At 34.7% G+C, this 21041-nt stretch overlaps 1 protein-coding gene across 1 annotated transcript in view; it reads left to right on the top strand.

The window, feature by feature from the left end:
• EIF4E (eukaryotic translation initiation factor 4E) overlaps nucleotides 1-14668 on the top strand; it is a 44672-nt gene extending 30004 nt beyond the window's left edge. Inside the window, exons 3-7 of the mRNA XM_037141644.2 lie at nucleotides 5115-5210; nucleotides 7660-7723; nucleotides 8804-8917; nucleotides 10133-10272; nucleotides 13382-14668. Of these exons, the coding sequence (XP_036997539.2) occupies nucleotides 5115-5210; nucleotides 7660-7723; nucleotides 8804-8917; nucleotides 10133-10272; nucleotides 13382-13496 (529 nt within the window). The 3' untranslated portion in view covers nucleotides 13497-14668. The remainder of the gene's footprint in view (nucleotides 1-5114; nucleotides 5211-7659; nucleotides 7724-8803; nucleotides 8918-10132; nucleotides 10273-13381) is intronic.
• Nucleotides 14669-21041: the final 6373 nt, after the last annotated feature.

Genomic DNA, 21041 nt, shown 5'->3' with positions numbered 1-21041 from the left:
CACTTTGAAATTGGCTATGAAGGAGAAAAGGGAGACCTAGGGGATTTGGAGTCTGGAGGTTGGTTGGTTCATATTAAAGACCAGTTAAGAGACATTAAGGTGAATTAATGTTTTCATAGTTATACGTTAACAGTAGTTGAGTGGTAGTTCACTGCATGGTTTTCTTAACTCTGCCCCACCTCTTCCCTGTATGTTTTTTACTTTATTGTCTTTCATGTTTATGTAAAGAACATTTACACGAATTCACTGACAGCTGATGGTGCGAACAAAATGGCAACATATAAACATTGTAAGAATCTGGAGGAAAGTAAATTGGAATTGACTTCTGAAGATATTTAAGTATTTCATTCAGTTCCTTTGATTCCCCCTCATTTTTACTTTATTTTAAAGATCTCATAAGCCTGGCTATAATTTAACTTCACTTATCTAAAAAATACATTTTCCCTTTATGGTCTCAATATTTTTTATCGTTTCTTCATTATCATGGAAGACCTAATGAAATAATAGTCCAAACATGTTCTATGTCATTTTTCATAGGAGACCTATGGTTTAGGGTATCCCTCAGTGAGGGACATAATCCATTCTTTAGACAATGGGGATTGTCAGCTAGTGAGTGAGTTATCAAATCAATAGTCTGTAAAGGGCCCTGGCTGGTATAGCTCAGTGGATAGAGCACAGTTCTGTGAAGCAAAGGGTCATTGGTTCGATTCCCGGTCAGGTCACATACCTGGGTTGCAGGCCAGGTCCCCAGTAGGGGACAATATGAGAGCCAGCCATACACTGATGTTTCTCTCCCTCTCTTCCTCCCTCCCTTCCCTTCTCTCCCTTCTCTCTCCCTCCCTCCCCTCCCTTCTCTTTAAAAATAAATAAATAAATCTAAAATAAAAGAAGTATGATCACCAAAAAAAAAAAAAGTCCATAAAGGATAAAATCCTTCTTTAGGAAGGCACTATACCAAAGTTATTAGGGGAAATAGTAAATAGCAGGAATTTTATATAATTCATCCTCACTGTAGCATCAGAACCCTTAAAGTATTTTTTCATCTTTTATTGGTGTCTTAAAAACTAGCTCTCTGTGCCTTCTAACTGTATGTTCTTAATGTTGCTATTACTGTGGGAAGGCATACATCCCTCCCAGCTTGTACGAAGGCTAAGAGGAAATTTCTGAAAGTGGCCTCATTGGTAAACAAATTGAGTACTAAATGAAGTCTTTGAGGATTTCATTTTCTTTATAAATTTTACTTGTGTAAAATGATAACTATCACTGGAAAAAATATTCTAAGATGCTTGATGGTTCAGATTTTGGTAGTTATCTCATTTATTTAAATATTGCAGAATTTATTTTGCTTCCTTAAAATATAATCCCTAATAATTATAGCAATTAAGTTAGTGTGGTACAAGTATATAAAGTAAAGGTTTTCTGCTCTTCTCAGGTATCTTCTCATTTTACTTTTCTCCACTCCCTGGAGGAGTAGTAGTCAGTGTTAAATTTGCTTGGTATTCTAAAACTTTCCAATGTGCACGTGTATGCTTTTGTTTGTATTTTTACCAAATTTGCATTAATGGATATATAGATTTTTTTCTTTTACAAGTAGTGCTATATGCATATGTCCTTATATACCGTATTTTTGGAGTGTAAGACGCACTTCCCCTTCCAAATTTGGGAGAAAGGGGGGTGCATTTTATAGTCTGAATGTAGCTTACCTGGCTTGCAGGGGGCATGGCAATGGGTCTCAGGTTATTAAATATTTCACCACATTTTTTGCTTCAAAAAAATTTTTTTTCCTATTTTCCTCCTCCAAAACCTAGGTGTGTCTTACAATCGGTATGTCTTATTGTCCTTAAAATATGGTGTTTTTGTACACTTGTGTGAATATGTTTTTAGCGTTAAATTTCAGATTTTCTAGGTTAAAAACTACCTTTATAAATACTGCCAAATTCTTTTAGTAGCTTAGACTTTTAAGAGTTTGAGAGTTCCTGTTTTCTTTATCTTTGTCAACCATCAGTCTTTATAATTATTGCCAGATTGTCCTATTCTGATCTGAGAAAACACTTACCGGTCTAAATTTGTGTTTTTTTCATTGAAGTTTCAGAACATTTTCATATTGTATTGATCATTTGTGTTTTAAAACAGACTGTGGGTAGTTTGTTTAGTTCTTTTAGGTTATCTTTTCATTTCCAAGCATTGTATATGAGGGAATGCTAAATCATCCAAGGAGGGGGATTAGGTTGGAAATGAGTTACCCAAATCATTTGGCTTTTAATATTGACTATGGAATTATATTTTTTAGATTTTTTTTCAGTCTAATATCACCCTTCTTTCATGGCTTCTGGTTTTTATCTCAGGAAAATCCACACTTTTATTGTAATAGCACACAATAGTCTCTTGCATGGATGTATTATATTTTATTTAAATCAGCAGTTCTCATACTTTTTGGTCTTACGGCTTATCGACACTTAAAAACTATTGAGGACTCCACAGAGCTTTGGCTGTGTAGATTTTTATTTATTTCTCTTACTATATTAGAAAATACACTTGAAAAAATATAAAACTATATTTACTTTAAAATTTGTTAATTTTTCATGAAAAATATCCAAAATAAAATGTAGTGTGAAGAATAGCATTTTTGCAAATCTTTTCAAGTCCCTGAGTTACAAGTTAGCTAGATTTTCATAGCTGCTTCTGTATTCATGCTGTGGAGATAACGACATAAGTTGTTTCAGACAAAAATACAGAATATGAAAAGGACATGTACACAGATGGAAATTTAGTGAAACCAATAATTTTTACTGCTTTGTCAGTGGTGTTCTTAACAAAACTGACATTATTGTTACTGTGAGAATTGGAGATAATAAAAAATAGTGTGTACTATTATAATTTGGTGCCACTGTATTATTTTTGCTAAGGCACAGCTCATTTACCCGCCATTGCTTTTGTCCCAGTAGTGCAAATGTCAATACAGTGAAAAATAATGTCTCCGCATTATTATGAAAGTACCTTTTACTCATGAAAGCTCTTGAAAGAGTCTTGGGGTCTCCTAGGGGTCAATAAACCACACTTTGAAAATGGCTGATTTAAAAATTCCTTTGTTGATCCCTGGCTGGGTGGTTCAGTTGGTTGGAGCATTGTCCCCTACACCAGAAAGGTTGTGGGTTCAATCCCTGTTCAGGGCACACACCTGTGTTGAGGGTTTTGATCCCTGGTCAGGGGGGTGTATGGGAGGCAACTAACTGATATTTCTGTCTCACGTAGATGTTTCTCAATCTCTCTCTAAAATCAGTAAACATATCCTGAGGTGAGGATTTAAAAAATAAAATAAATTTCTTGTTGATAAGCACTTAAGGTTTTTCCAAATTTTCTAAAACTAAGAATGTCCAGCTGAACTACTTTTATTATTTATTGTTTGTTAAATTGAGGCATAATTGACACACAGCATTAATATATTGATGTATCAGTTTCAGGTGTACAATACAGTGATTTAATATTTTGTATATATTGTGAAAAGATCACCACAGTACGTCTAGCTAGCATCTGTCAACATACGCAGTCACAAAATTTTTTCTTGTGATGAAAATTTTTAAGATCTACTCTCTTAGCAACTTTTAAATATGCAGTATAGTATTATTAACTATAATTGTCATATCAAATCTCATTTATTTACTTATTTTATGACTGGAATTTTGTACCTTCAAAACCCCTTCATCCATAGTATTTTGGGGGGTAAATACCCAGTAGTGAAATTGCTGGGTCATATGATGATTCTATTTTTAAGTGTTGAGGAAAGACTAAGGTAATTTTAGAAATCCAGAGTATAGTACTTGAATAGTAGTATGTTTAATAGATTTTCTGCCTTTGCTTTTTGTGATTTTGGTAGTGAGTTGGCAAATACAAATTACCAAGTAGGTAAAATGTATCTTATTTTTATATTTGAGATTATCAAGCATTAGTCATAGAGTTAATGAAATATCATACCTCTATTTGGAAACCCTGTTTTCAGACTTTTTTATCACTGAGAATATTCTTTAGTTACCTTTGGTATAGTAGTTGAGTGAACATAGTTCTAAAAATGAGTTCTTTTAGATGATAATATTTAAGCTTTGATGTAACATGATTTTATTTTCAAAATATTAGAGTAGAAAAACCCTTTAACAAGTGTAGACAGATACATAGAAGCTGGTACACATTATTGAAGAGCATGTCTGTGACAGCATTACTCAGGAAGCCCCTTTATTACTCTCCCATCTGTGTGTTTGAGTAAACAGAGACACATTTAATGCTTTTCCCTCTTTCTAGCACTCCCGTTTCTTTCTCTTGGCTTCTGCCCTTTTGTTTCTCTTAAAACTCAGCTTTTCTGTTCCCCACTTTGCTTTCAGGTTACGTGCTTCTGCTCTGTTTTTCTTCAGTGACTATGCTTGATGATTACAGCACTCAGCATACTGCAGCAGTCGGATAAATTTTTGTGAATTCCCCTGAGGAATGAGCCTCAGTGGGCCTCCGTGTATAGCAGAGAATTTGTTATGCATTAGGCACAAAATCCATACCTTTTAATTAAAAAAAGACAAAGCTACTCTATTTGCCACTGTAATAATTATAATTTAAAATTACTTTATTTTTAATTTTGGTAAAGTACACATAACATAAAATATACCATCTTTTAAATGTATAGTATAGTTCATAAGTGTTAAGTGCATCCACACTGTTGTGCAACCAGTCCTTTTATTTGCAGAACGAAAGCTTAAATCTGAACTCCATTAAATAACAGTCCCCCATTTTCCTTCCCTTAGGCCCCTGGCAACCACCATTCTTTCTGTCTCTGAATTTGAGTACTCTAAGTACCTCATACAAATGGAAACATACACTATTTGTGTTTTTTAACTGTCCTATTTTACTTAACATAACGTCCTCATGGTATATGCATGTTGTAGCAAGTGTTAGAATTTCCTTCCTTTTTAAGGCTAATATTACATGGTATGTTTTTACTACATTTTGTTTATTATTGATACTTATAAGTGGGCACTTATGTTGCTTCCTATTTCTGGCTATTTGGAATAATCCTGCAATGAACATGGATGTAAAACTGCCATATTTTTTTGACACCAACTTTTTATTTTTAGATGGGCGCTCTGGTTTTTTAAAAATGATAAAAGCAAAACTTGGCAAGCAAACCTTCGGCTGATCTCTGAGTTTGATACTGTTGAAGACTTTTGGGCGTAAGTAACCCATTCATTTCAGGATGCTTGTTATTTCATTAGTATGTAATTTTTAATTTTATGTCACATTTACAAAATCAATGTTAAAGTGAAAAGTTAATAAATATTCATTTATAGAACTACCTTTTTGCTTGTCCTTTTCCTCACAACTGTTTGAATTGGTGGTTATTCCTCATCAGCTTTTAGAAAGCTTCTGCCTTGATGGCATTTAGGCCTGCATGTTCTTTATTCCTGACAGATCCTCTGCTTTATTACTCCTAGAACTTGTGACAACTTGTTGGAACTTTTCCCTTTCTTGGTTGCCTGGATATATTTACCCCATACTTGGGTATTCCAGGGCTTTGTTACATCTTCATTTCTGCAAATTATTTTCATTGTAACATCTAGGATTTGTTGTTATAAGAATTTCAAGATTTCAGAATTCGTGCTCATTATTCAGGGTTTGTAAAAGAATGACAGTCTCTGTTAAGACTGTATATTTTTGGATTCACATATATAGAATAAGTGATGCTACTCTTGTGTTTTAATATAACTCCCTAAATGTGTTCTCCCATACAAAAGAACAGATTATGTTCGGCAATGAACATAATAACATGTGTTATTATGTTGATAACGTGTACTTCCTCCAGGGCAGGAACGATATTCTTCTGTATATTCCTAGTGCTTTGTCCATTCTAGGCATTTAGTATGCATTTGAATCACTGAAAGAAACAAAACATTGCATCATTAGTGAAAACTGTACATTGTTAGCTAGCTTACTTTTTATTGAAAGCATTGAATTTCATTAAAAGTAATAGAATTACATTTAAGCCCCCAGTAATTCATAGGTCTAGTTGTCTAGTTAAACTGGGGTTTTCAGCTTTGCCTTCATCAAAATATCTGTGTTTTTCTTCTTTAATTGTATTTATTCAAGAGTACTCTAAAAACATAGTTTTCAGTCTGTTGAGGAAGAGGAGGAGAAGCAAGAGTCTTGAACCATTTCTTCTACTGAATCAAAATTATTTACCTACTTTGCTTGGCTTTCACCAGTATATGCATGACCCCACACTTTATTTATGTATAAGCAATGTGATTGCATAGCAGATTTTTATACCATAATTTAGAGATAAAAATGAATTCTTCAGCTTTCTAACTCACTTCTTTACCTCCTTTTTCTAGCAAATTTAGTGGTAAACAAGCATTCAGTCCTTTCAGATTTATCTAATCTGCTTATCGTGTTAGGGTTCTGTTTAAATGTGCCATTACATATTCTCACTGTAAACTTATTACTAAGGGACCTTACAACATAGCACCATGAAGGAGAAAGGCGGCCTTTTCTACTTGAACGACTTTGAAGAAGGTCACTTCCACACTATTCATTACTTTTATAAAAATGGTGGTGGCTAATTTTACAGCACACTGTTAGTATCTAGGCCTCTTTTGTTGTCTAGTGGAAGCTGTCAGTGATTATGTAGTTCAGGAAGAGTGATCATTAGGTACAATGACTCAAGAAACCTTAGTTGGTCTTACACTGTCTCACGCAAATTGGGTTTGCATTTTATCCTGTGGAATATTATCCAAAGGGTGCCAGACTCTTTCTGAATACTGTGCTTGAAATATTCCTGCACTGAGTTAAAATAGTGCAGAGAATTTGACTAAGGATAAATAACTGTCATCTGTGGTCTGTCTTCTGTATCATGTATTGGAGAAAGGTAAAGCATTTTTACTCTATTGTCAGTTTTATAACAGCTTTGCTGTAAAAGACTTCAGAAGCTCAAATGATTTAGCCTTCTACCTTCAAGCTAGAAGATACATATCTAAATCATCCCAAATATTATTCGGGTACATTGATATGTGGGGAATAGTTTAGATATACAGATTCCAGGGTCCACCAACATTAAGCCTTTAAAATTACAAGGTATAGGGCTGGAGCTGGTGCTTTTGTTTGTGTTTTAAAGCTCTCCAAATGATTATTATGCTTACTGACTAGTAACAGTCTGGTGTTTGGGAACCATTGGTCTGTTTTCTTGGATACCTTAAGGATAATAATGTTGGCTTATTTCAGTCATACAGTGCTGATAGTCAAGAAGCTATCTTGCTTTTTCCTTGATTTGTCTTGTGTGTTTAAAACTGCTCATTAGCTTTGTAAATTTTTCATCTACTTAAAGCAACCTCACACCTCTATTTTAGTTTCTTATATATATATATAGCTATGTACTGAGTTAACCAGTATACCAAATTTTATCAGAATAAAATTATTAAAAATAGTTTCTTAAATCATCAGGTGTTGATTCTTGAACTGACCACTTCTAAGATGTGTTTGGTCCATTTTAGAAATTGAATCCTTAGGGAAAAAATGAACATAAACCTTTATTTTTGTTATTTTTATTATATTTCCTGGATATTATTTAAACACCTAAACTCTGTATTACATATTCTATATGTATAATTGTCCTTTTCTTTTACCTAGTCTGTACAACCATATCCAGTTGTCTAGTAATTTAATGCCTGGCTGTGACTACTCACTTTTTAAGGTATGCTTAATTGGTGATTTCATATCTATGTAGTAAGATTGGACCATTCATGTATTCATTAAGAAATCTTGCTACAAAGTTAGTTATGGGAAATGCTCTGTTGATTGAAGGGAAATTAAATTGGCTTTACTAGGCTTAGCATAAACATATTTGCCCTGTTTTAGTATAAATAACTGAAGTTAAGTGAATGTCTTACTTTGTGGGTACCTACTGTGAGTGATTTTGAAGAGAGCTTTGATTGTCAGAACAGGCTCTGTCAGAAGCAAGGCTTGCTTTAGTATGGTTAGTAGGGTACATGAATGTCTCGCGTGAGGTGGATAGCAGTGTAAACATTTCACCTAAAATGTCATGTGGTATGCTTAAGTGTGCCCTTGTTATGTTTCAGAATCACATGCTTGTGATTTTGTAATAAAACAGAGCATTATTTGTGCCAGACCCTGTATATTTGAATAAAATGAAGTTCAGAGCTTGTCAAAAATTTTTTTTGAATTATAGATTACATTCAATATTATTTTGTATTAGTTTCAGGTGTATAGCATAGTGGTTAGACAATCACATACTTTACAAAGTGGTCCCCCATACTTACCTTCCTTGACCTTTGAAGTACCTATCTGGCACTATACACAGTTATTAAAATCTTATTGACTGTATTTCCTATGCTTTACTTTATATCCCCATGGGTTGGGAATTCTTATCATGAGGTACGTGGGTCCTGAAATATTTTTAAATGGATTTTGTCAGGTAGTAGGTGATGGGCTTTATTAAGTGTCTGAAATTGCATAGGTGTGCATAATTTTGCATGGAATTTCTAGGTATAGAAGTATATGTAGCTTTGAGAAGCTACATCAGAATGTTTAAGAACTTCCAAGTTAAATAAAACCCAATGTTGGATAGCTGATAAAAGTTGGGACTCTCAATTTTGTAACTCCATGCCTCTGGCTATAACTCCTGAATGCTTTTTTCCCACCTCGTCGATCACAGTTTTATGGGGAATGAAGTAAAAAGTTGACAGTATTGCTTGCTGTTTCTAGTGATGATCTCTTAAGTAACAATATTATCTAATATTTTCTCACCCTGTAGGATGGTATTAAGCCTATGTGGGAAGATGAGAAAAACAAACGAGGAGGACGATGGCTAATTACATTAAGCAAACAGCAGAGACGAAGTGACCTTGATCGCTTTTGGCTAGAGACAGTAAGGTTTTAAAATTACAAAAACAGTTTTAGAATACTAAAACTAATTTATATTACATTTACCTCAGTTACTTAGTCAACAAAGAGATAAGGATGCCCACTATAGAAATTCTAAGCCAGCAACTTATACTGTTTTCTATCATGTGAGTCCTGTATATTTTCACATACTAGTACAGTGAAAGCCCCTTCTACACTACAAATCAGATACAAAGTGATGGACAACTGACTCTGCCCTTCCTCCGCAAGCTCATTCTGCTCGTTACATTAACTTCAAAATTATAGAACTTTACATTTTGTATAATGTAAATTTTTATAAGCCTCTTAGAGTATTGTCATAAACACAAAACTTTTTAGGTAAGTGAAGCAAATAATAAAATTGTAGCTTGATACTATACAGCTTATTTGTTGTGATATAATCTGGAACTTTTAGCTTTGTATATATTAAATATGATGTAACAGGCGTTTTCTACAGTGAGGGGTTCTAAATCCCAAGATTTCGGAGCAGGAATCATAGTCTCTTTTGTTTCCCTAGCACTTGGCATAGTGTCTGGTTTATAGTTTGCTTAGTGAAGCAATTAATATATATTTGGGTGACTGATTTTTTTTTTAGAAGAGACATTGCTTTTGGGAGAGATTATCAGTAAATATCATTTTAGAACTCTACATTAAAAAGTTTTCAATTTGCATGATGACAGAAGTTTTAGAAATAGATGGTGGTGATGGTTGTACAATGTTGTGAATATACTTAATGCCACTGGACTGTACAAAAATGGTTAAAATAGCAAATTTTATGTTAACATATTTACTGCGATTAAACATTGGAAAGTATTCATGAAAAGTAGCAAGAAGCAAAGGCAGTTATTACTAAGTAACAGCATAGCAAGTGAATATTAATAAAATAATTCACCTTTTATATGTAGTCCTGTTACCATTTGCCCAGTTTGCTGAGAAAGTTCAAACAACTATTAATTTTCTTGATATTAATCAGAAAAACAAAGGAGAAAATCAGTCTTTAAAAGTCAGGATAAAAACAATATACATAAAAATAATGTAGACATTCAAAAATGTCTACATTATTTAAAATGTAGACATTTAAAAACTTTAAAAAGATTTAAAAACTTTTAGTTTTGTATATATAAGAGAGACATTTGCAGTTGAATTATTTAGCTTTTTATAATCTATTGGGTGTCATTTGCATTTGGATTTTGTTTTTAAGCTGCTGTGCCTTATTGGAGAATCTTTTGATGACTACAGTGATGATGTATGTGGAGCTGTTGTTAATGTTAGAGCTAAAGGTGATAAGATAGCAATATGGACTACTGAATGTGAAAACAGAGATGCTGTTACATATATAGGGTAAGTTTTTGCTATTTGTGTATTTCTTTTACAGTACTACAATAACTAAATGCAGAGTAATTTGAAGCTTTAGAAATATTTGGATTTGTAGATCATTATTTTTCTTGTATCACTTCTTTTACACTTACCTATTTTGGCATATTAATTTGTCAGATGACAATATAAGTCTTTTTCTAGTTTAAAATTATAGTGCTAAGTGTATAATACTCATAATAATATAATTATTCGTGAATACTATATGTGTGCTTTTTCCCTGTGTGTACACTGTCCATAATGTTTTTATTGAAATTTAAGTGACACTATCTTGGTTTTGTCCATATTTAAAATTTACATGTCTTAATCTTTAAACATATTTGGTAAATATTATTTGGAAAAATTGCCTGTTGTTTTTTTCTCCCCCAAACATCCATCAGTGTTAACTAGAATTTTCTTTTTACTGCATGTAAATTAGTAACTGGTGTGTGTGTGTGTGCGTGTGTGTGTGTATGTGTGTGTGCATTACTTGCCAAGAAAAATTTTTTATTGTATTTTTTCCATTTAGCCCTCTTATACCCCTTCCCCCGCCCCCCTCATTCACTACACTGTTGTCCATGCCCATGAGTCCTTTTGCTGTTTTGCCTGATCCCTCTACCCCCTAATCTCCACTGCTCAACACATCTGTCATCCTACTCTCTGGGATTCTGTTTATTTTACTTATCACGATGTTCCTCAGGTCTATCCACACTGTCATAAAGGGTAATTTTTTTCCTTTTTTATGGCCAAGTAGAATTCCATTATGGAAATGACCCACAGTTGTTTCATCTACTCATCTACTGATGGACACTTAGGCTGCTTCCATATCTTGGCAATTGTAAATAACACTGCAGTGAACATTGGGTGCTTATGTTCTTTCAAATTAGTGTTTTGGGTTTCTTCAGATATAGCCTCAGAACTAGTAAAATTTTGGTTTTAAATTTTGTGTTAAAACTAAGTACTAGTCTTAGGGTAATAAAATGTTTGTTTACCCTTTGTGTGTGATTTTTCAAACATGAAGTCTCCTACGAATCCCTTTTGAATTAAAAGATATGGATATCTTTCCAGATATCCATATCTGGATTTTATTTCCATAGATTTTATTCCACAGGTTTCTGTAAGAGAAAGGAGTTGCTTGTTGATTTGTCGTACTTCTAATCTTTCTGTGAGCATCAAAACATAATTGTGGGAGTTTTATATTTCTTTGAAAACAAGTTAAAGATATTAAATATTAATTTATTTCTTCAGAAAATTTTGTATTTGTTTCAGTATTCAAAGTTTTGAAATCTTTATAATATAAAACATTTGACTTACAAGGACAGATTTTTATTTTTTAAACCAGTTCAGGTTGTGTGGTTCAGTGTGCTTGCTTCCTGGTGTTGTTAATGATTTAGTATAATTGAGGGAACACATTGTGTCATACACATAAGTCTGATGACAGTGGTTATAATTTTAGTTATGGAATTGTTTTTAGATGCCTACATCAAGGGAAGGCATTGAAATCTTCTGGAGGGTAGAGTATAAAACTGTCTTAGTGTTATATTGGAGAATTTAGCTCCATGAAAATGTATATCCCTTTATTTCTATTTAATTCTGATGCTTATGTTTGAAATTTTGCTGTTTTTCCTTAGAATAAGAATCTAGTTTTCTTGTCAGCCTTATTTCTCATATTTATTTGCCTTATTAGTTGTAGCCACAGAGCCTTATTTTTGTTCCTCAGCCTTCAAATGTGCTTCATTTTCTTGGCATTATACTTTTGATCTTATGACTTTTAAAAGGAAGATTTCTATAATTTCACAGATGATATTAGCTCCTTATTGTACAATATCACAGCCCCAGTACTTACCCTCTTTGATACTTAACACATTTTGTTCTTAAAATAGTGTCATGTCTTATTTGAAAGTTAGGTTGTAGAGTTAGTATTTAAGGCAGAAATCATGTATATCCTAAATTATCCAGAAAATATTATAAATTGCCTTCAAAGTGTTTAATTTTTGTGCAATCTTGTAATAATTATGGTAATTGTACAGTAATATGCAATATTTACTAGGGTTTATATGTAAAATATATTGTAGCAATTTATTTTTTAATTTAATTTTTAAGATTTTATTTATTTATCTTTAGAGGAGAAGGGAAGGAGAGAGGGAGAGAAATGTCAGTGTGTGGCTGCCACTCGTGTGTCCCCTTCTGGGAACTGGCCTGCAACCCAGGCTTGGGAATTGAACTGCGGTTGTTTTGATTCACAGGCCTGCACTCAGTCCACTGAGCTACACCAGCCAGGGCTTATTATTTCTTTGTAATCCTCACCCAAGGATATGTTCATTGATTTTAGAGAGAGAGGAAGGGTGGAAGGAGACAGAGGGAGAAACATTGATGTGAGAGAAACATCAGTCAGTTTCCTACCCTGGGTGCCCTGACTGGGGATCAAACCTGTAACTTTTGGTACACAGGGCCATGCCTCAACTGAGCCACCTGGCCAGAGCTAATTATAGAATTTTAATTTTTTAAAAATCCTCTCCCGAGGACATACCCATTGATTTTAGAGAGAGAGAAAGGGAGGGGGAGAGAAACATTCATTTGTTGCCTCTTGCATACATCCCAACCAGTTGGGACTGAACCTGCAGCCTTAGATATGTGCCGTGACCGGGAGTCCAACCCATGACCTTTTAGTTTACAGAACAACATTCCAACCACCTGAGCCACACCAGCCTAATTGTAGCATTTTAGACCAGAGAATTTAAATAGATATGTTCATGTAGTAGATTTTATTATTTTAATTACAATGTTACAGCTCCACCATGTGTGTTTGTGATTATTTGTAAATAAACATAAACACTGAGCCCAGGGACTGCCCCTGCTTTAATTACTGATTTATTAATAAGTATTAGAGTACCTGATACACAGTAGACTTAAATCCTGATTAAGTGATTAACCAAGATTGTTGTGAAAATGAAGAGTAAATTTTGCTAAAAGGGTATGTGATTTCCTTTTTTACCCTCTAGCCTAGTTATTTTTTTTTTTTAGTATAAAGAATAATACTGAATTTGGTATGTGTATGGGTAAAAGTTAATGGCCACTTTTCTTTTTCTTTTTCTAGGAGGGTATACAAGGAAAGGTTAGGACTTCCTCCAAAGATGACGATTGGTTATCAGTCCCATGCAGACACAGCTACTAAGAGCGGCTCCACCACTAAAAATAGGTTTGTTGTTTAAGAAGACACCTTCTGAGTATTCTCATAGGAGACTGCGTCAAGCAATCGAGATTTGGGAGTTGAACCAAAGCCTCTTCAAAAGCAGAGTGGACTGCATTTAAATTTGATTTCCATCTAAACATTGCAAAGATATGAGAAGTCTCATTCGCCTTTGTCTTGTACTTCTGTGTTGGTTTTTTTTTTTTGGCTAGAATATTCACTTAACCAATCAAAGAATTAACAGTACACATCATCCCCAGAATCCAAAAATGTGTTTCTGGCCTACTGTGTAATAGCTTAGGAAAATTATCATTACAGACATTTTACCCATCCACAAAGTTTGAAAAGACCTTAACATTTCTATACCTTACAGGAGAAAAATTCTGTTTATGTTCCATTGTATGCAGGAGCATATTTTGCTGGTTTGAAAGAGTATGATGCATACAGTTTTCTAGCGACTTTGTTTCTTTCTCTTTTTTTGTCTTTTTTTTTTTACAGCATTGTCTTTGCTGTGCTCTTGCTGATGGCTGCTAGATTTTAATTTATTTGGTTCCCTGCTTGATAACATTAGTGATTCTGATTTCACTTTTTCATTTGTTTGCTTTGGTTTTTTTCCCTCATGTAACATTGGTAAAGGATCCAGGAACATGACACAAAGGTGGAATAAACATTAATTTTGGGCATTCTTTGGTAATTTTTTGTTTTTTTATAACTAGAAAGCTTTGCTACAAATTTATGCATTTCATTCAAATCAGTGATCTATGTTTGTGTGATTTCCTAAACAATTGTGGATTATAAAAATGTAACATCGTAATTACATTCCTAATTAGAATTAGTATGTCTGTTTTTGTATCTCTTTGCTGTATTTTAATACTTTGTATTACTTAGGTTATTTTGCTTTGGTTAAAAAATGGCTTAAATAGAAAAGCAATCCCATTCACATTAAGACAGTGTACAAAACTGTAAATAAAATGTGTACAGTGAATTGTCTTTTAGACAACTAGATTTGTCCTTTTATTTCTCCATCTCTATAGAAGAAATTTGTACTTCTTATTGCAAGCCAAGTCTCTGTTGTCTTCTCTTGTAGTGTCTTCCCTGTGAACAGCATAAGTTTGGAGCACTAGTTTGATTATTATGTTTATTACAATTTTTAATAAATTGAATAGGTAGCATCATATATGTGGAATAAATCAATGTGGCTATCTTTGTTTTTTTTATAAAGTAAGGCATTGTCTCTCAGTTTTAGGTAATTCAGATATTCTTAATATGTTACAACTCATAAGAATTGTGATCTTGGTGCATCACCATTTGATTGTTAGGAATAGTAGTTGTAAAACTTGGTTGCCGCATCAAAATGATAGCATAGGGAAAGAGTGCAGGTATTGGGGGCATATGCATTAAAAATGTTGTTAATGTTGCTGCCTAAATAGAATGGAATAAGACATTTATATTGGTAAATTGGTCTGGTATGGTTTTTTGTAAACTTAAATTTGATCTGTTCTTTGTGGGTATCATTTGAAAGCAAATCTGAAAACATGTTGCCTATAATATGTAATTACAGATTTCAGATGCCAAGAAATAAATATGGCTATCATAGACTAATGTAAACTGTACTATAGGTAGAATGGAAATCATACACTTAGAAGAAAATTTGTCTTTTAAGTGAAAATGGAAAAGCTTGAAAAATATTCTATGTAAATAAACATGAAATTAATTTCACTGAAGAATTTTAAAACATTGTAAAGGGTATCTACTACAGGGGGTACCTACCACAGGCTACCATCTGAGTACTCTCGATACCACAAACAACTCTTGTTCATTGTTCTAGAAGTACTGACTTCTTGTGTTTATAATCTCAATTTACTAAACCTAGTAACATGTTTAATCTGCTTTTTAAGCTTGTGTGAGTGGTTAAGGTGATTTATTGTCTGTTGATAAGTATAGTTGTGAGCATTTCAAGAGCTTATTTAAACAGGTGGTGGTGTGTTATCAGTGAGAGGAATTGGCATTAGTATATCAAATATGAATGCTCTTAGAATTATGTTAGAATCCTTAATTCGAAGATGCAGTCCATTTTAAGAAGCATTCACTTTCAGGGGTGGAGAAACAGCAATGAGTTAAATGTATACAGTTCTACATTTTTTTAAAACCCTGATTTTTACAGCATTGAATTATCCTATCATTGCTATTTTATATTCTTTTTTTTTTAAGGTTTTATTTATCTTTAGAGGGGAAGGAGAGAGGGAGAGAAACATCAGTGTATGGTTGCCTTTCGTGCGTCCCCTGCTGGGAACCGGCTGCTCAATCCACTGAGCTACACCAGCCAGGGCTCTATCATTGGTATTTTAAAATCACAATCAGTTTTAAGTGTTTTCTCCCCCAGTGGGGAGGAATTATCAATTATCTGAGTCACTTTTGGCAAATGCCACTTAAAGTTGTAGTGATATGCAACTTTTCATAATTTCCTTAGCATCTTTTCTAAATATTAGACTTTATATGATTTTCTAATTTTTTCCTCTCTATCCAACAGGATATTATAAATGAATATGTTTTCATAATAGAGAATAAAAGTAATCATTATCAGATGAATAGTAAGTAGTTCATTGTAAGGACGTGATATATTACATTTAACCGGTTTAATTATAATTTAAATTCTACATAAGGAGTTAAGGCATACTGTATGAGAATTAAATAATTACAGCACTTACATGGTACTGTCTGCCAGGCAGTATCCCAAGCACTTTACATGCACTTTAACCTACACAATTATCCTTTGATGTAGCTGCTGTTACCCCTTTTTACAGATTGAAGAAACAGAAGCATTGAAGATTTATCAAGTCTCTTCAGCTTGTAAGTTGCAAAATGTGGGTTTTACTCTGGAAATTTGGTTCCAGAGACCCTGTAAATTACATCTTACATCTTACACTTACTGGCCCTGTCAATAGTGTACATCCTATCTTATAGGCTACATAGTACATCATACCAGATTATAGTCAGTTTATAGGCCAGGTGTATGAAAATTTCATCATATTTCCTTTGGTAATGAAATTCACATTGGATCAAGAAGCTCCCTTGCTCACCATTAGCCCATCAATTAAATTCATCATTTGTGGAAATTTTGAGAACATGGAGACAGGTATAAGGATTTTATAGGTTAAGTGAATATTTCCATATTTTTGTCTCTATCCTATTCTAAGGTAAAGGCAAAATAAAGCAAAACTTTCAGGTTGGTAGCAGTTAAGATTCTTAAATGCTAAAGATTGCATTTAAAAAGGATCATTTTAGCCCTGGTCATGTGTTAAACTTGGTTGGAGCATCCTGTGCATCAAAAGGTTGTGGGTTGGGTCCCAGTCAGGGTACATACTAAGGTTGTGTTTTTGAAACCCAGTTAGGGTGCATAACGATCTCTGTCCCTCCCTCCCTCCCTCCCTCCCTCCCTCCCTCCCTCCCTCAAGCCAATACATATATCCTTGGGTGAGGATTTTTTAAAAAGGAAAGACTAAAACATTTACTATGTTTTATGTTTTAAAATTAAAAGTTGATGACAAGTCTTTTTATCTCTAATTTGTCTTTATTATTGTGTAGGAGAAAACAGCTGAATTTTCTCAGAGTTAGACCCTCTAGAAAATGCAAAATTTTAGGTCAGATTGACATGAAAAAACAAAACTGTAGCCCAGCGCTCCTCAGCATCTCTACGGACTTACAGAAATTGAGTGTCTAGAAACTTGTATTGCAGTTTGATATTGCTGTGATATTAAAAGTATATGCTCATTTTTATAGTAATTTTTAAAAACCTTTTTTTTTGCTTTTTTAAATTTATTTTTAATTGATTATGCTGTTACAGTTGTTCTATTCCCCCCCTTCATTCCCCTCCACTCTACCCCCCATCCCCACCATTACCCCCCTTTAGTTTATGACCATGCATCTCAAGTTCTTTAGATTCTATATTTCCCCTACTATTCTTGCTCCCCCATCTATTTTCTATCTACTGTCTATGCTACTTATTTTCTGTACCTTCTCCCCCCTTCTCCTCCTCCCACTCCCCTGTTGCTAACCCTCCTTGAGATCTTCATTTCTATGTTTCCACTCCTGATCTAGCTGTCCTTTTAGTTTGCTTTTGTTTTAGGCGTGGTTGTTAATAACTGTGAGTTTGTTGTCCTTTCACTGTTCATGTTTTTTTTTAACTTCTTTTTCTTAGATAAGTCCCTTTAACATTTCATATAATAAGGGCTTGGTGATGATGAACTCCTTGAATTTGACCTTATCTGAGAAGCACTTTATCTGTCCTTCCATTCTAAATGAAAGTTTTGCTGGATAGAGCAATCTTGGATGTAGGTCTTTGGATTTCATGACTTGGAATACCTTTTTCTAGCCCCTTCTTGCCTGTAAGGTCTCTCTTGAGAAGTCCGCTGACAGTCTGATGGGGACTCCTTTGTAGGTGACTGTCCCCTTAGCTCTTGCTGCTTCTAGGATTCTCTCCTTCATTTTAATCTTGGCTAATGTAATGATGATGTGCCTTGGTGTGTTTCTTCTTGGGTCCAACTTCTTTGGGACTCTGAGCTTCCTGGATTTCCTGGAAGTCTTGCCTTTGCCAGATTGGGGAAATTCTCCTTTATTATTTGTTCAAATAAGTTTTCCACTGGTGGCTGTGCCTTTCCCCCTTCTGGTACCTCTATAATTTGGATGTTATAGCGTTTAAAGATGTTCTGGAGGTTCCTAAGCCTCTCCTCATTTTTTTGAATTCTTGCTTCTTCACTCTTTTCTGTTTGGCCATTATTTGCTTTCTTCTGGTCCACTCCATTGATTTGAGTCCCAGTTTCCTTTTCATTGCTATTGGTTTCCTGTGCAATTCCATTCATTTCAATTAGTTTCGCCTTCATATGTTTGTCTAATTTGTGGCTATAATCAACTAGTTCTGTGAGGATCCTGATCACCAGTGTTTTAAACTGTGCGTCTGAGAGTTTTGCTCTTTCTTCATCGCTTAGATTTATAGGCTCTGGGGCTTTGATATCTTCTTGAGCCATTTTTGGTCTGTTTGCGCCCGTTAAGTATCAGGAGCGGTGCCTTGGACACCGCGGTCGCTGGGTTGTGACGCTGTATGTGGAGGCGGGGTCAGAGTGGGGAAATGGCGGCCCCCTCCACTGCCGCTTGCCTAGGGGGCTGCTAGCTCTCGTCCAATCGCCCACTCCATCACTTGTCTATCCACACACGCATGCGCGACCACAGTCAAACCGCAGCCCTGCTCCCTTGCTGTTTCCCTGAGGTCGCTCACTGAGTTGCCCACCAGGTCCGACCCTGTGCCTGGGTTCTGCGCGTCTGAGTCCGTCTGACCGAGTTTTCCTGTGCTACCCTGCTCTGCCAGCTGCTGGTTTCGCCCCTCTTTCCGGTCAGGCTGAAGAATTTGTTATCAGACTTACGAAAAGTTCAATTTTCTGTGTTCTGGCTGTGTTTTCTGTTGCTAATATTTAGTTGTCTCTAAACTTGGTTGTGTGAGGAAGCACGGCGTCTCCACCTATGCCTCCATCTTGGCGGAAGTGTCTAAAAACATATTTTACTAAAGTATGTTTTTGACAGTGCAGTTTCAAAAACAATACACTTAGGTGGTTTTCCTCAGTAGCCAAAGCCAGCTCATTTGCCCATTAATCCCTAAGGCACCTGGGTTCGTTATCTCTCCACTCCTCATTTCCTCACAACTAATGGATTTAGCTTCAAAATTTCAGTCCTAATCTAGCATCTTTCAATAATGTTCTGGGGTATCCTACTTACTATGAACTGCAAAGTAGGTATTAAGGCTGCCTTCTTCGTATCTTAAGTAGTTCTAGACTTGCTTATTCATTCTTGTGACCGTTTCTTTCATTGCTGGAAGCAAAAATGAAATGGTCAGCATGCAATCACATTGTATTTGTATTCTTTGTCTCCTAAACACATTTATATTCTTATAATTAGTTTACCTTTGTTTATAAGGGTATTATTTTCTTGCTTTATTTTGCTTTCAGCTTTTGGGTGCAATTTTGGTTGAATGGTCTGTGTGATTGCCTGAAATTTAGGCGTTTTTTTTTAAACTGAAAAATGAAGACATTTATTGAAGAAGATACAAGAAACATTGTATATAGGACAACGATGCCTCAGCCCCCTGACATTTAGTTTTGGTATAGGATAAAGGTTTATCCCAGCTTGACCCTGCTTGTCTTGTTATGTCAGTGTTAACATATATACACATCTGGGGCTTTCAATATTGCAGTGTCCTGCCCTTCTCCAGGTATGAGGGATTTGTAATTGATTAAGAATGATATTTAAGGGAATCATAAATTCTTCACATAGTTTTTCTCCTTTTAGGAAACGACTAATTACTTCCTCATTATGCATTTTTTAAACTGCTGCTATTTATGAGGGTTCTGACTTTAAATGTTCATCTTTCATCTCTACTATTCTTAGGTTTTTCTTTCCTGTCACTATTGGTGAAAGTAACTTCCAAATCCGTTTCCTTAGCCATGACCTTCCTCTTGTGCTTAAGATCCATGCCTATGGATCCCTGCCTGTTGGACCTGTATGTCAAGGGTCAGCAAACTAGCTCATAGTCTGTATTTGGCCTACTTTTGTTTTATAAAGTTTAGTTAAAATGTGACCTCATTCATTGTTGGCATATGTCAGTGGCTGTTTTTGTGCTGCCATGGCAGAGTTGGGTGATTGTGATGGAGACTGGCCTACAAAGCCTAAGATATTTACTATCTGGCCCTTTATGGGAAATGTTTGCTGACCCTTACTCTAAATGTTTTGTAGTGATGCTATTGATAATAACCAAATACCCTTTTTTCATTTCCTTTCACTTCCAGCAAGCCCCATTTCAAAGTGATAGTTGGTGTTTTTAATAATAAAAACAATTACAAAGTGAAGTCTGAGTCATCCAACTAAGCTTGCTTTCTTTTCTGTAGGACTGTCGTACTAATATACATCCTGTATTAACTAATTAGCAGGTGGTATGCCTTTATTCTTTGCCTTATTAAATAAAGGGAAAATATGAATAAGGGTGGGAAATGTGAGAAAAGATTAGATCAAAAGTAAGGATATCTTGCAAAATGCATTCTGTAAAGCCTGTGCTAATGACCAAATGAAAGGGAGAGACAGGTAATTTAATGATGTTAATCATGCTAGGTCAGCTACCGTTTGTGGGATACAGTTTTTGGTATGTTATCTGAAGGCCAAAGGAAGACTATCCAGTAGATACTCTGTAGTAGGATTTGTTTAAAAACACAGCCACCAGCTCCAGAAAAGCACACATGTGCTTCAAAGTTACAGTCTTGAGTTCAACTTCTAGTTCTACCATCTGTGAGATGTATAAACTTAGTCCTAAGTTAAACTTGTCATTGTACAAGTTAAAGTTGTCATTGTACACTGATGAAGTGAAGTAAATTACAATTCTGTAAATGTAATTGGATGGGGCACTTGATCACTCTTTGAGATCTAACTTTATAGTCCAACCCAATATATACACTCCTGGGGTATCATGTAATGATTCTTATATAGGTTTGTTTTTTTTTTTAGATTCTATTTTTAGAGGGGTGGGAGG

Source organism: Artibeus jamaicensis, unplaced genomic scaffold (assembly GCF_021234435.1).
Source record: "Artibeus jamaicensis isolate MK-2021 breed Jamaican fruit bat unplaced genomic scaffold, CSHL_Jam_final contig_452, whole genome shotgun sequence".
NCBI classification, from domain to species: domain Eukaryota; kingdom Metazoa; phylum Chordata; class Mammalia; order Chiroptera; family Phyllostomidae; genus Artibeus; species Artibeus jamaicensis.
This window is presented reverse-complemented; position numbering and strand designations above follow the sequence as displayed.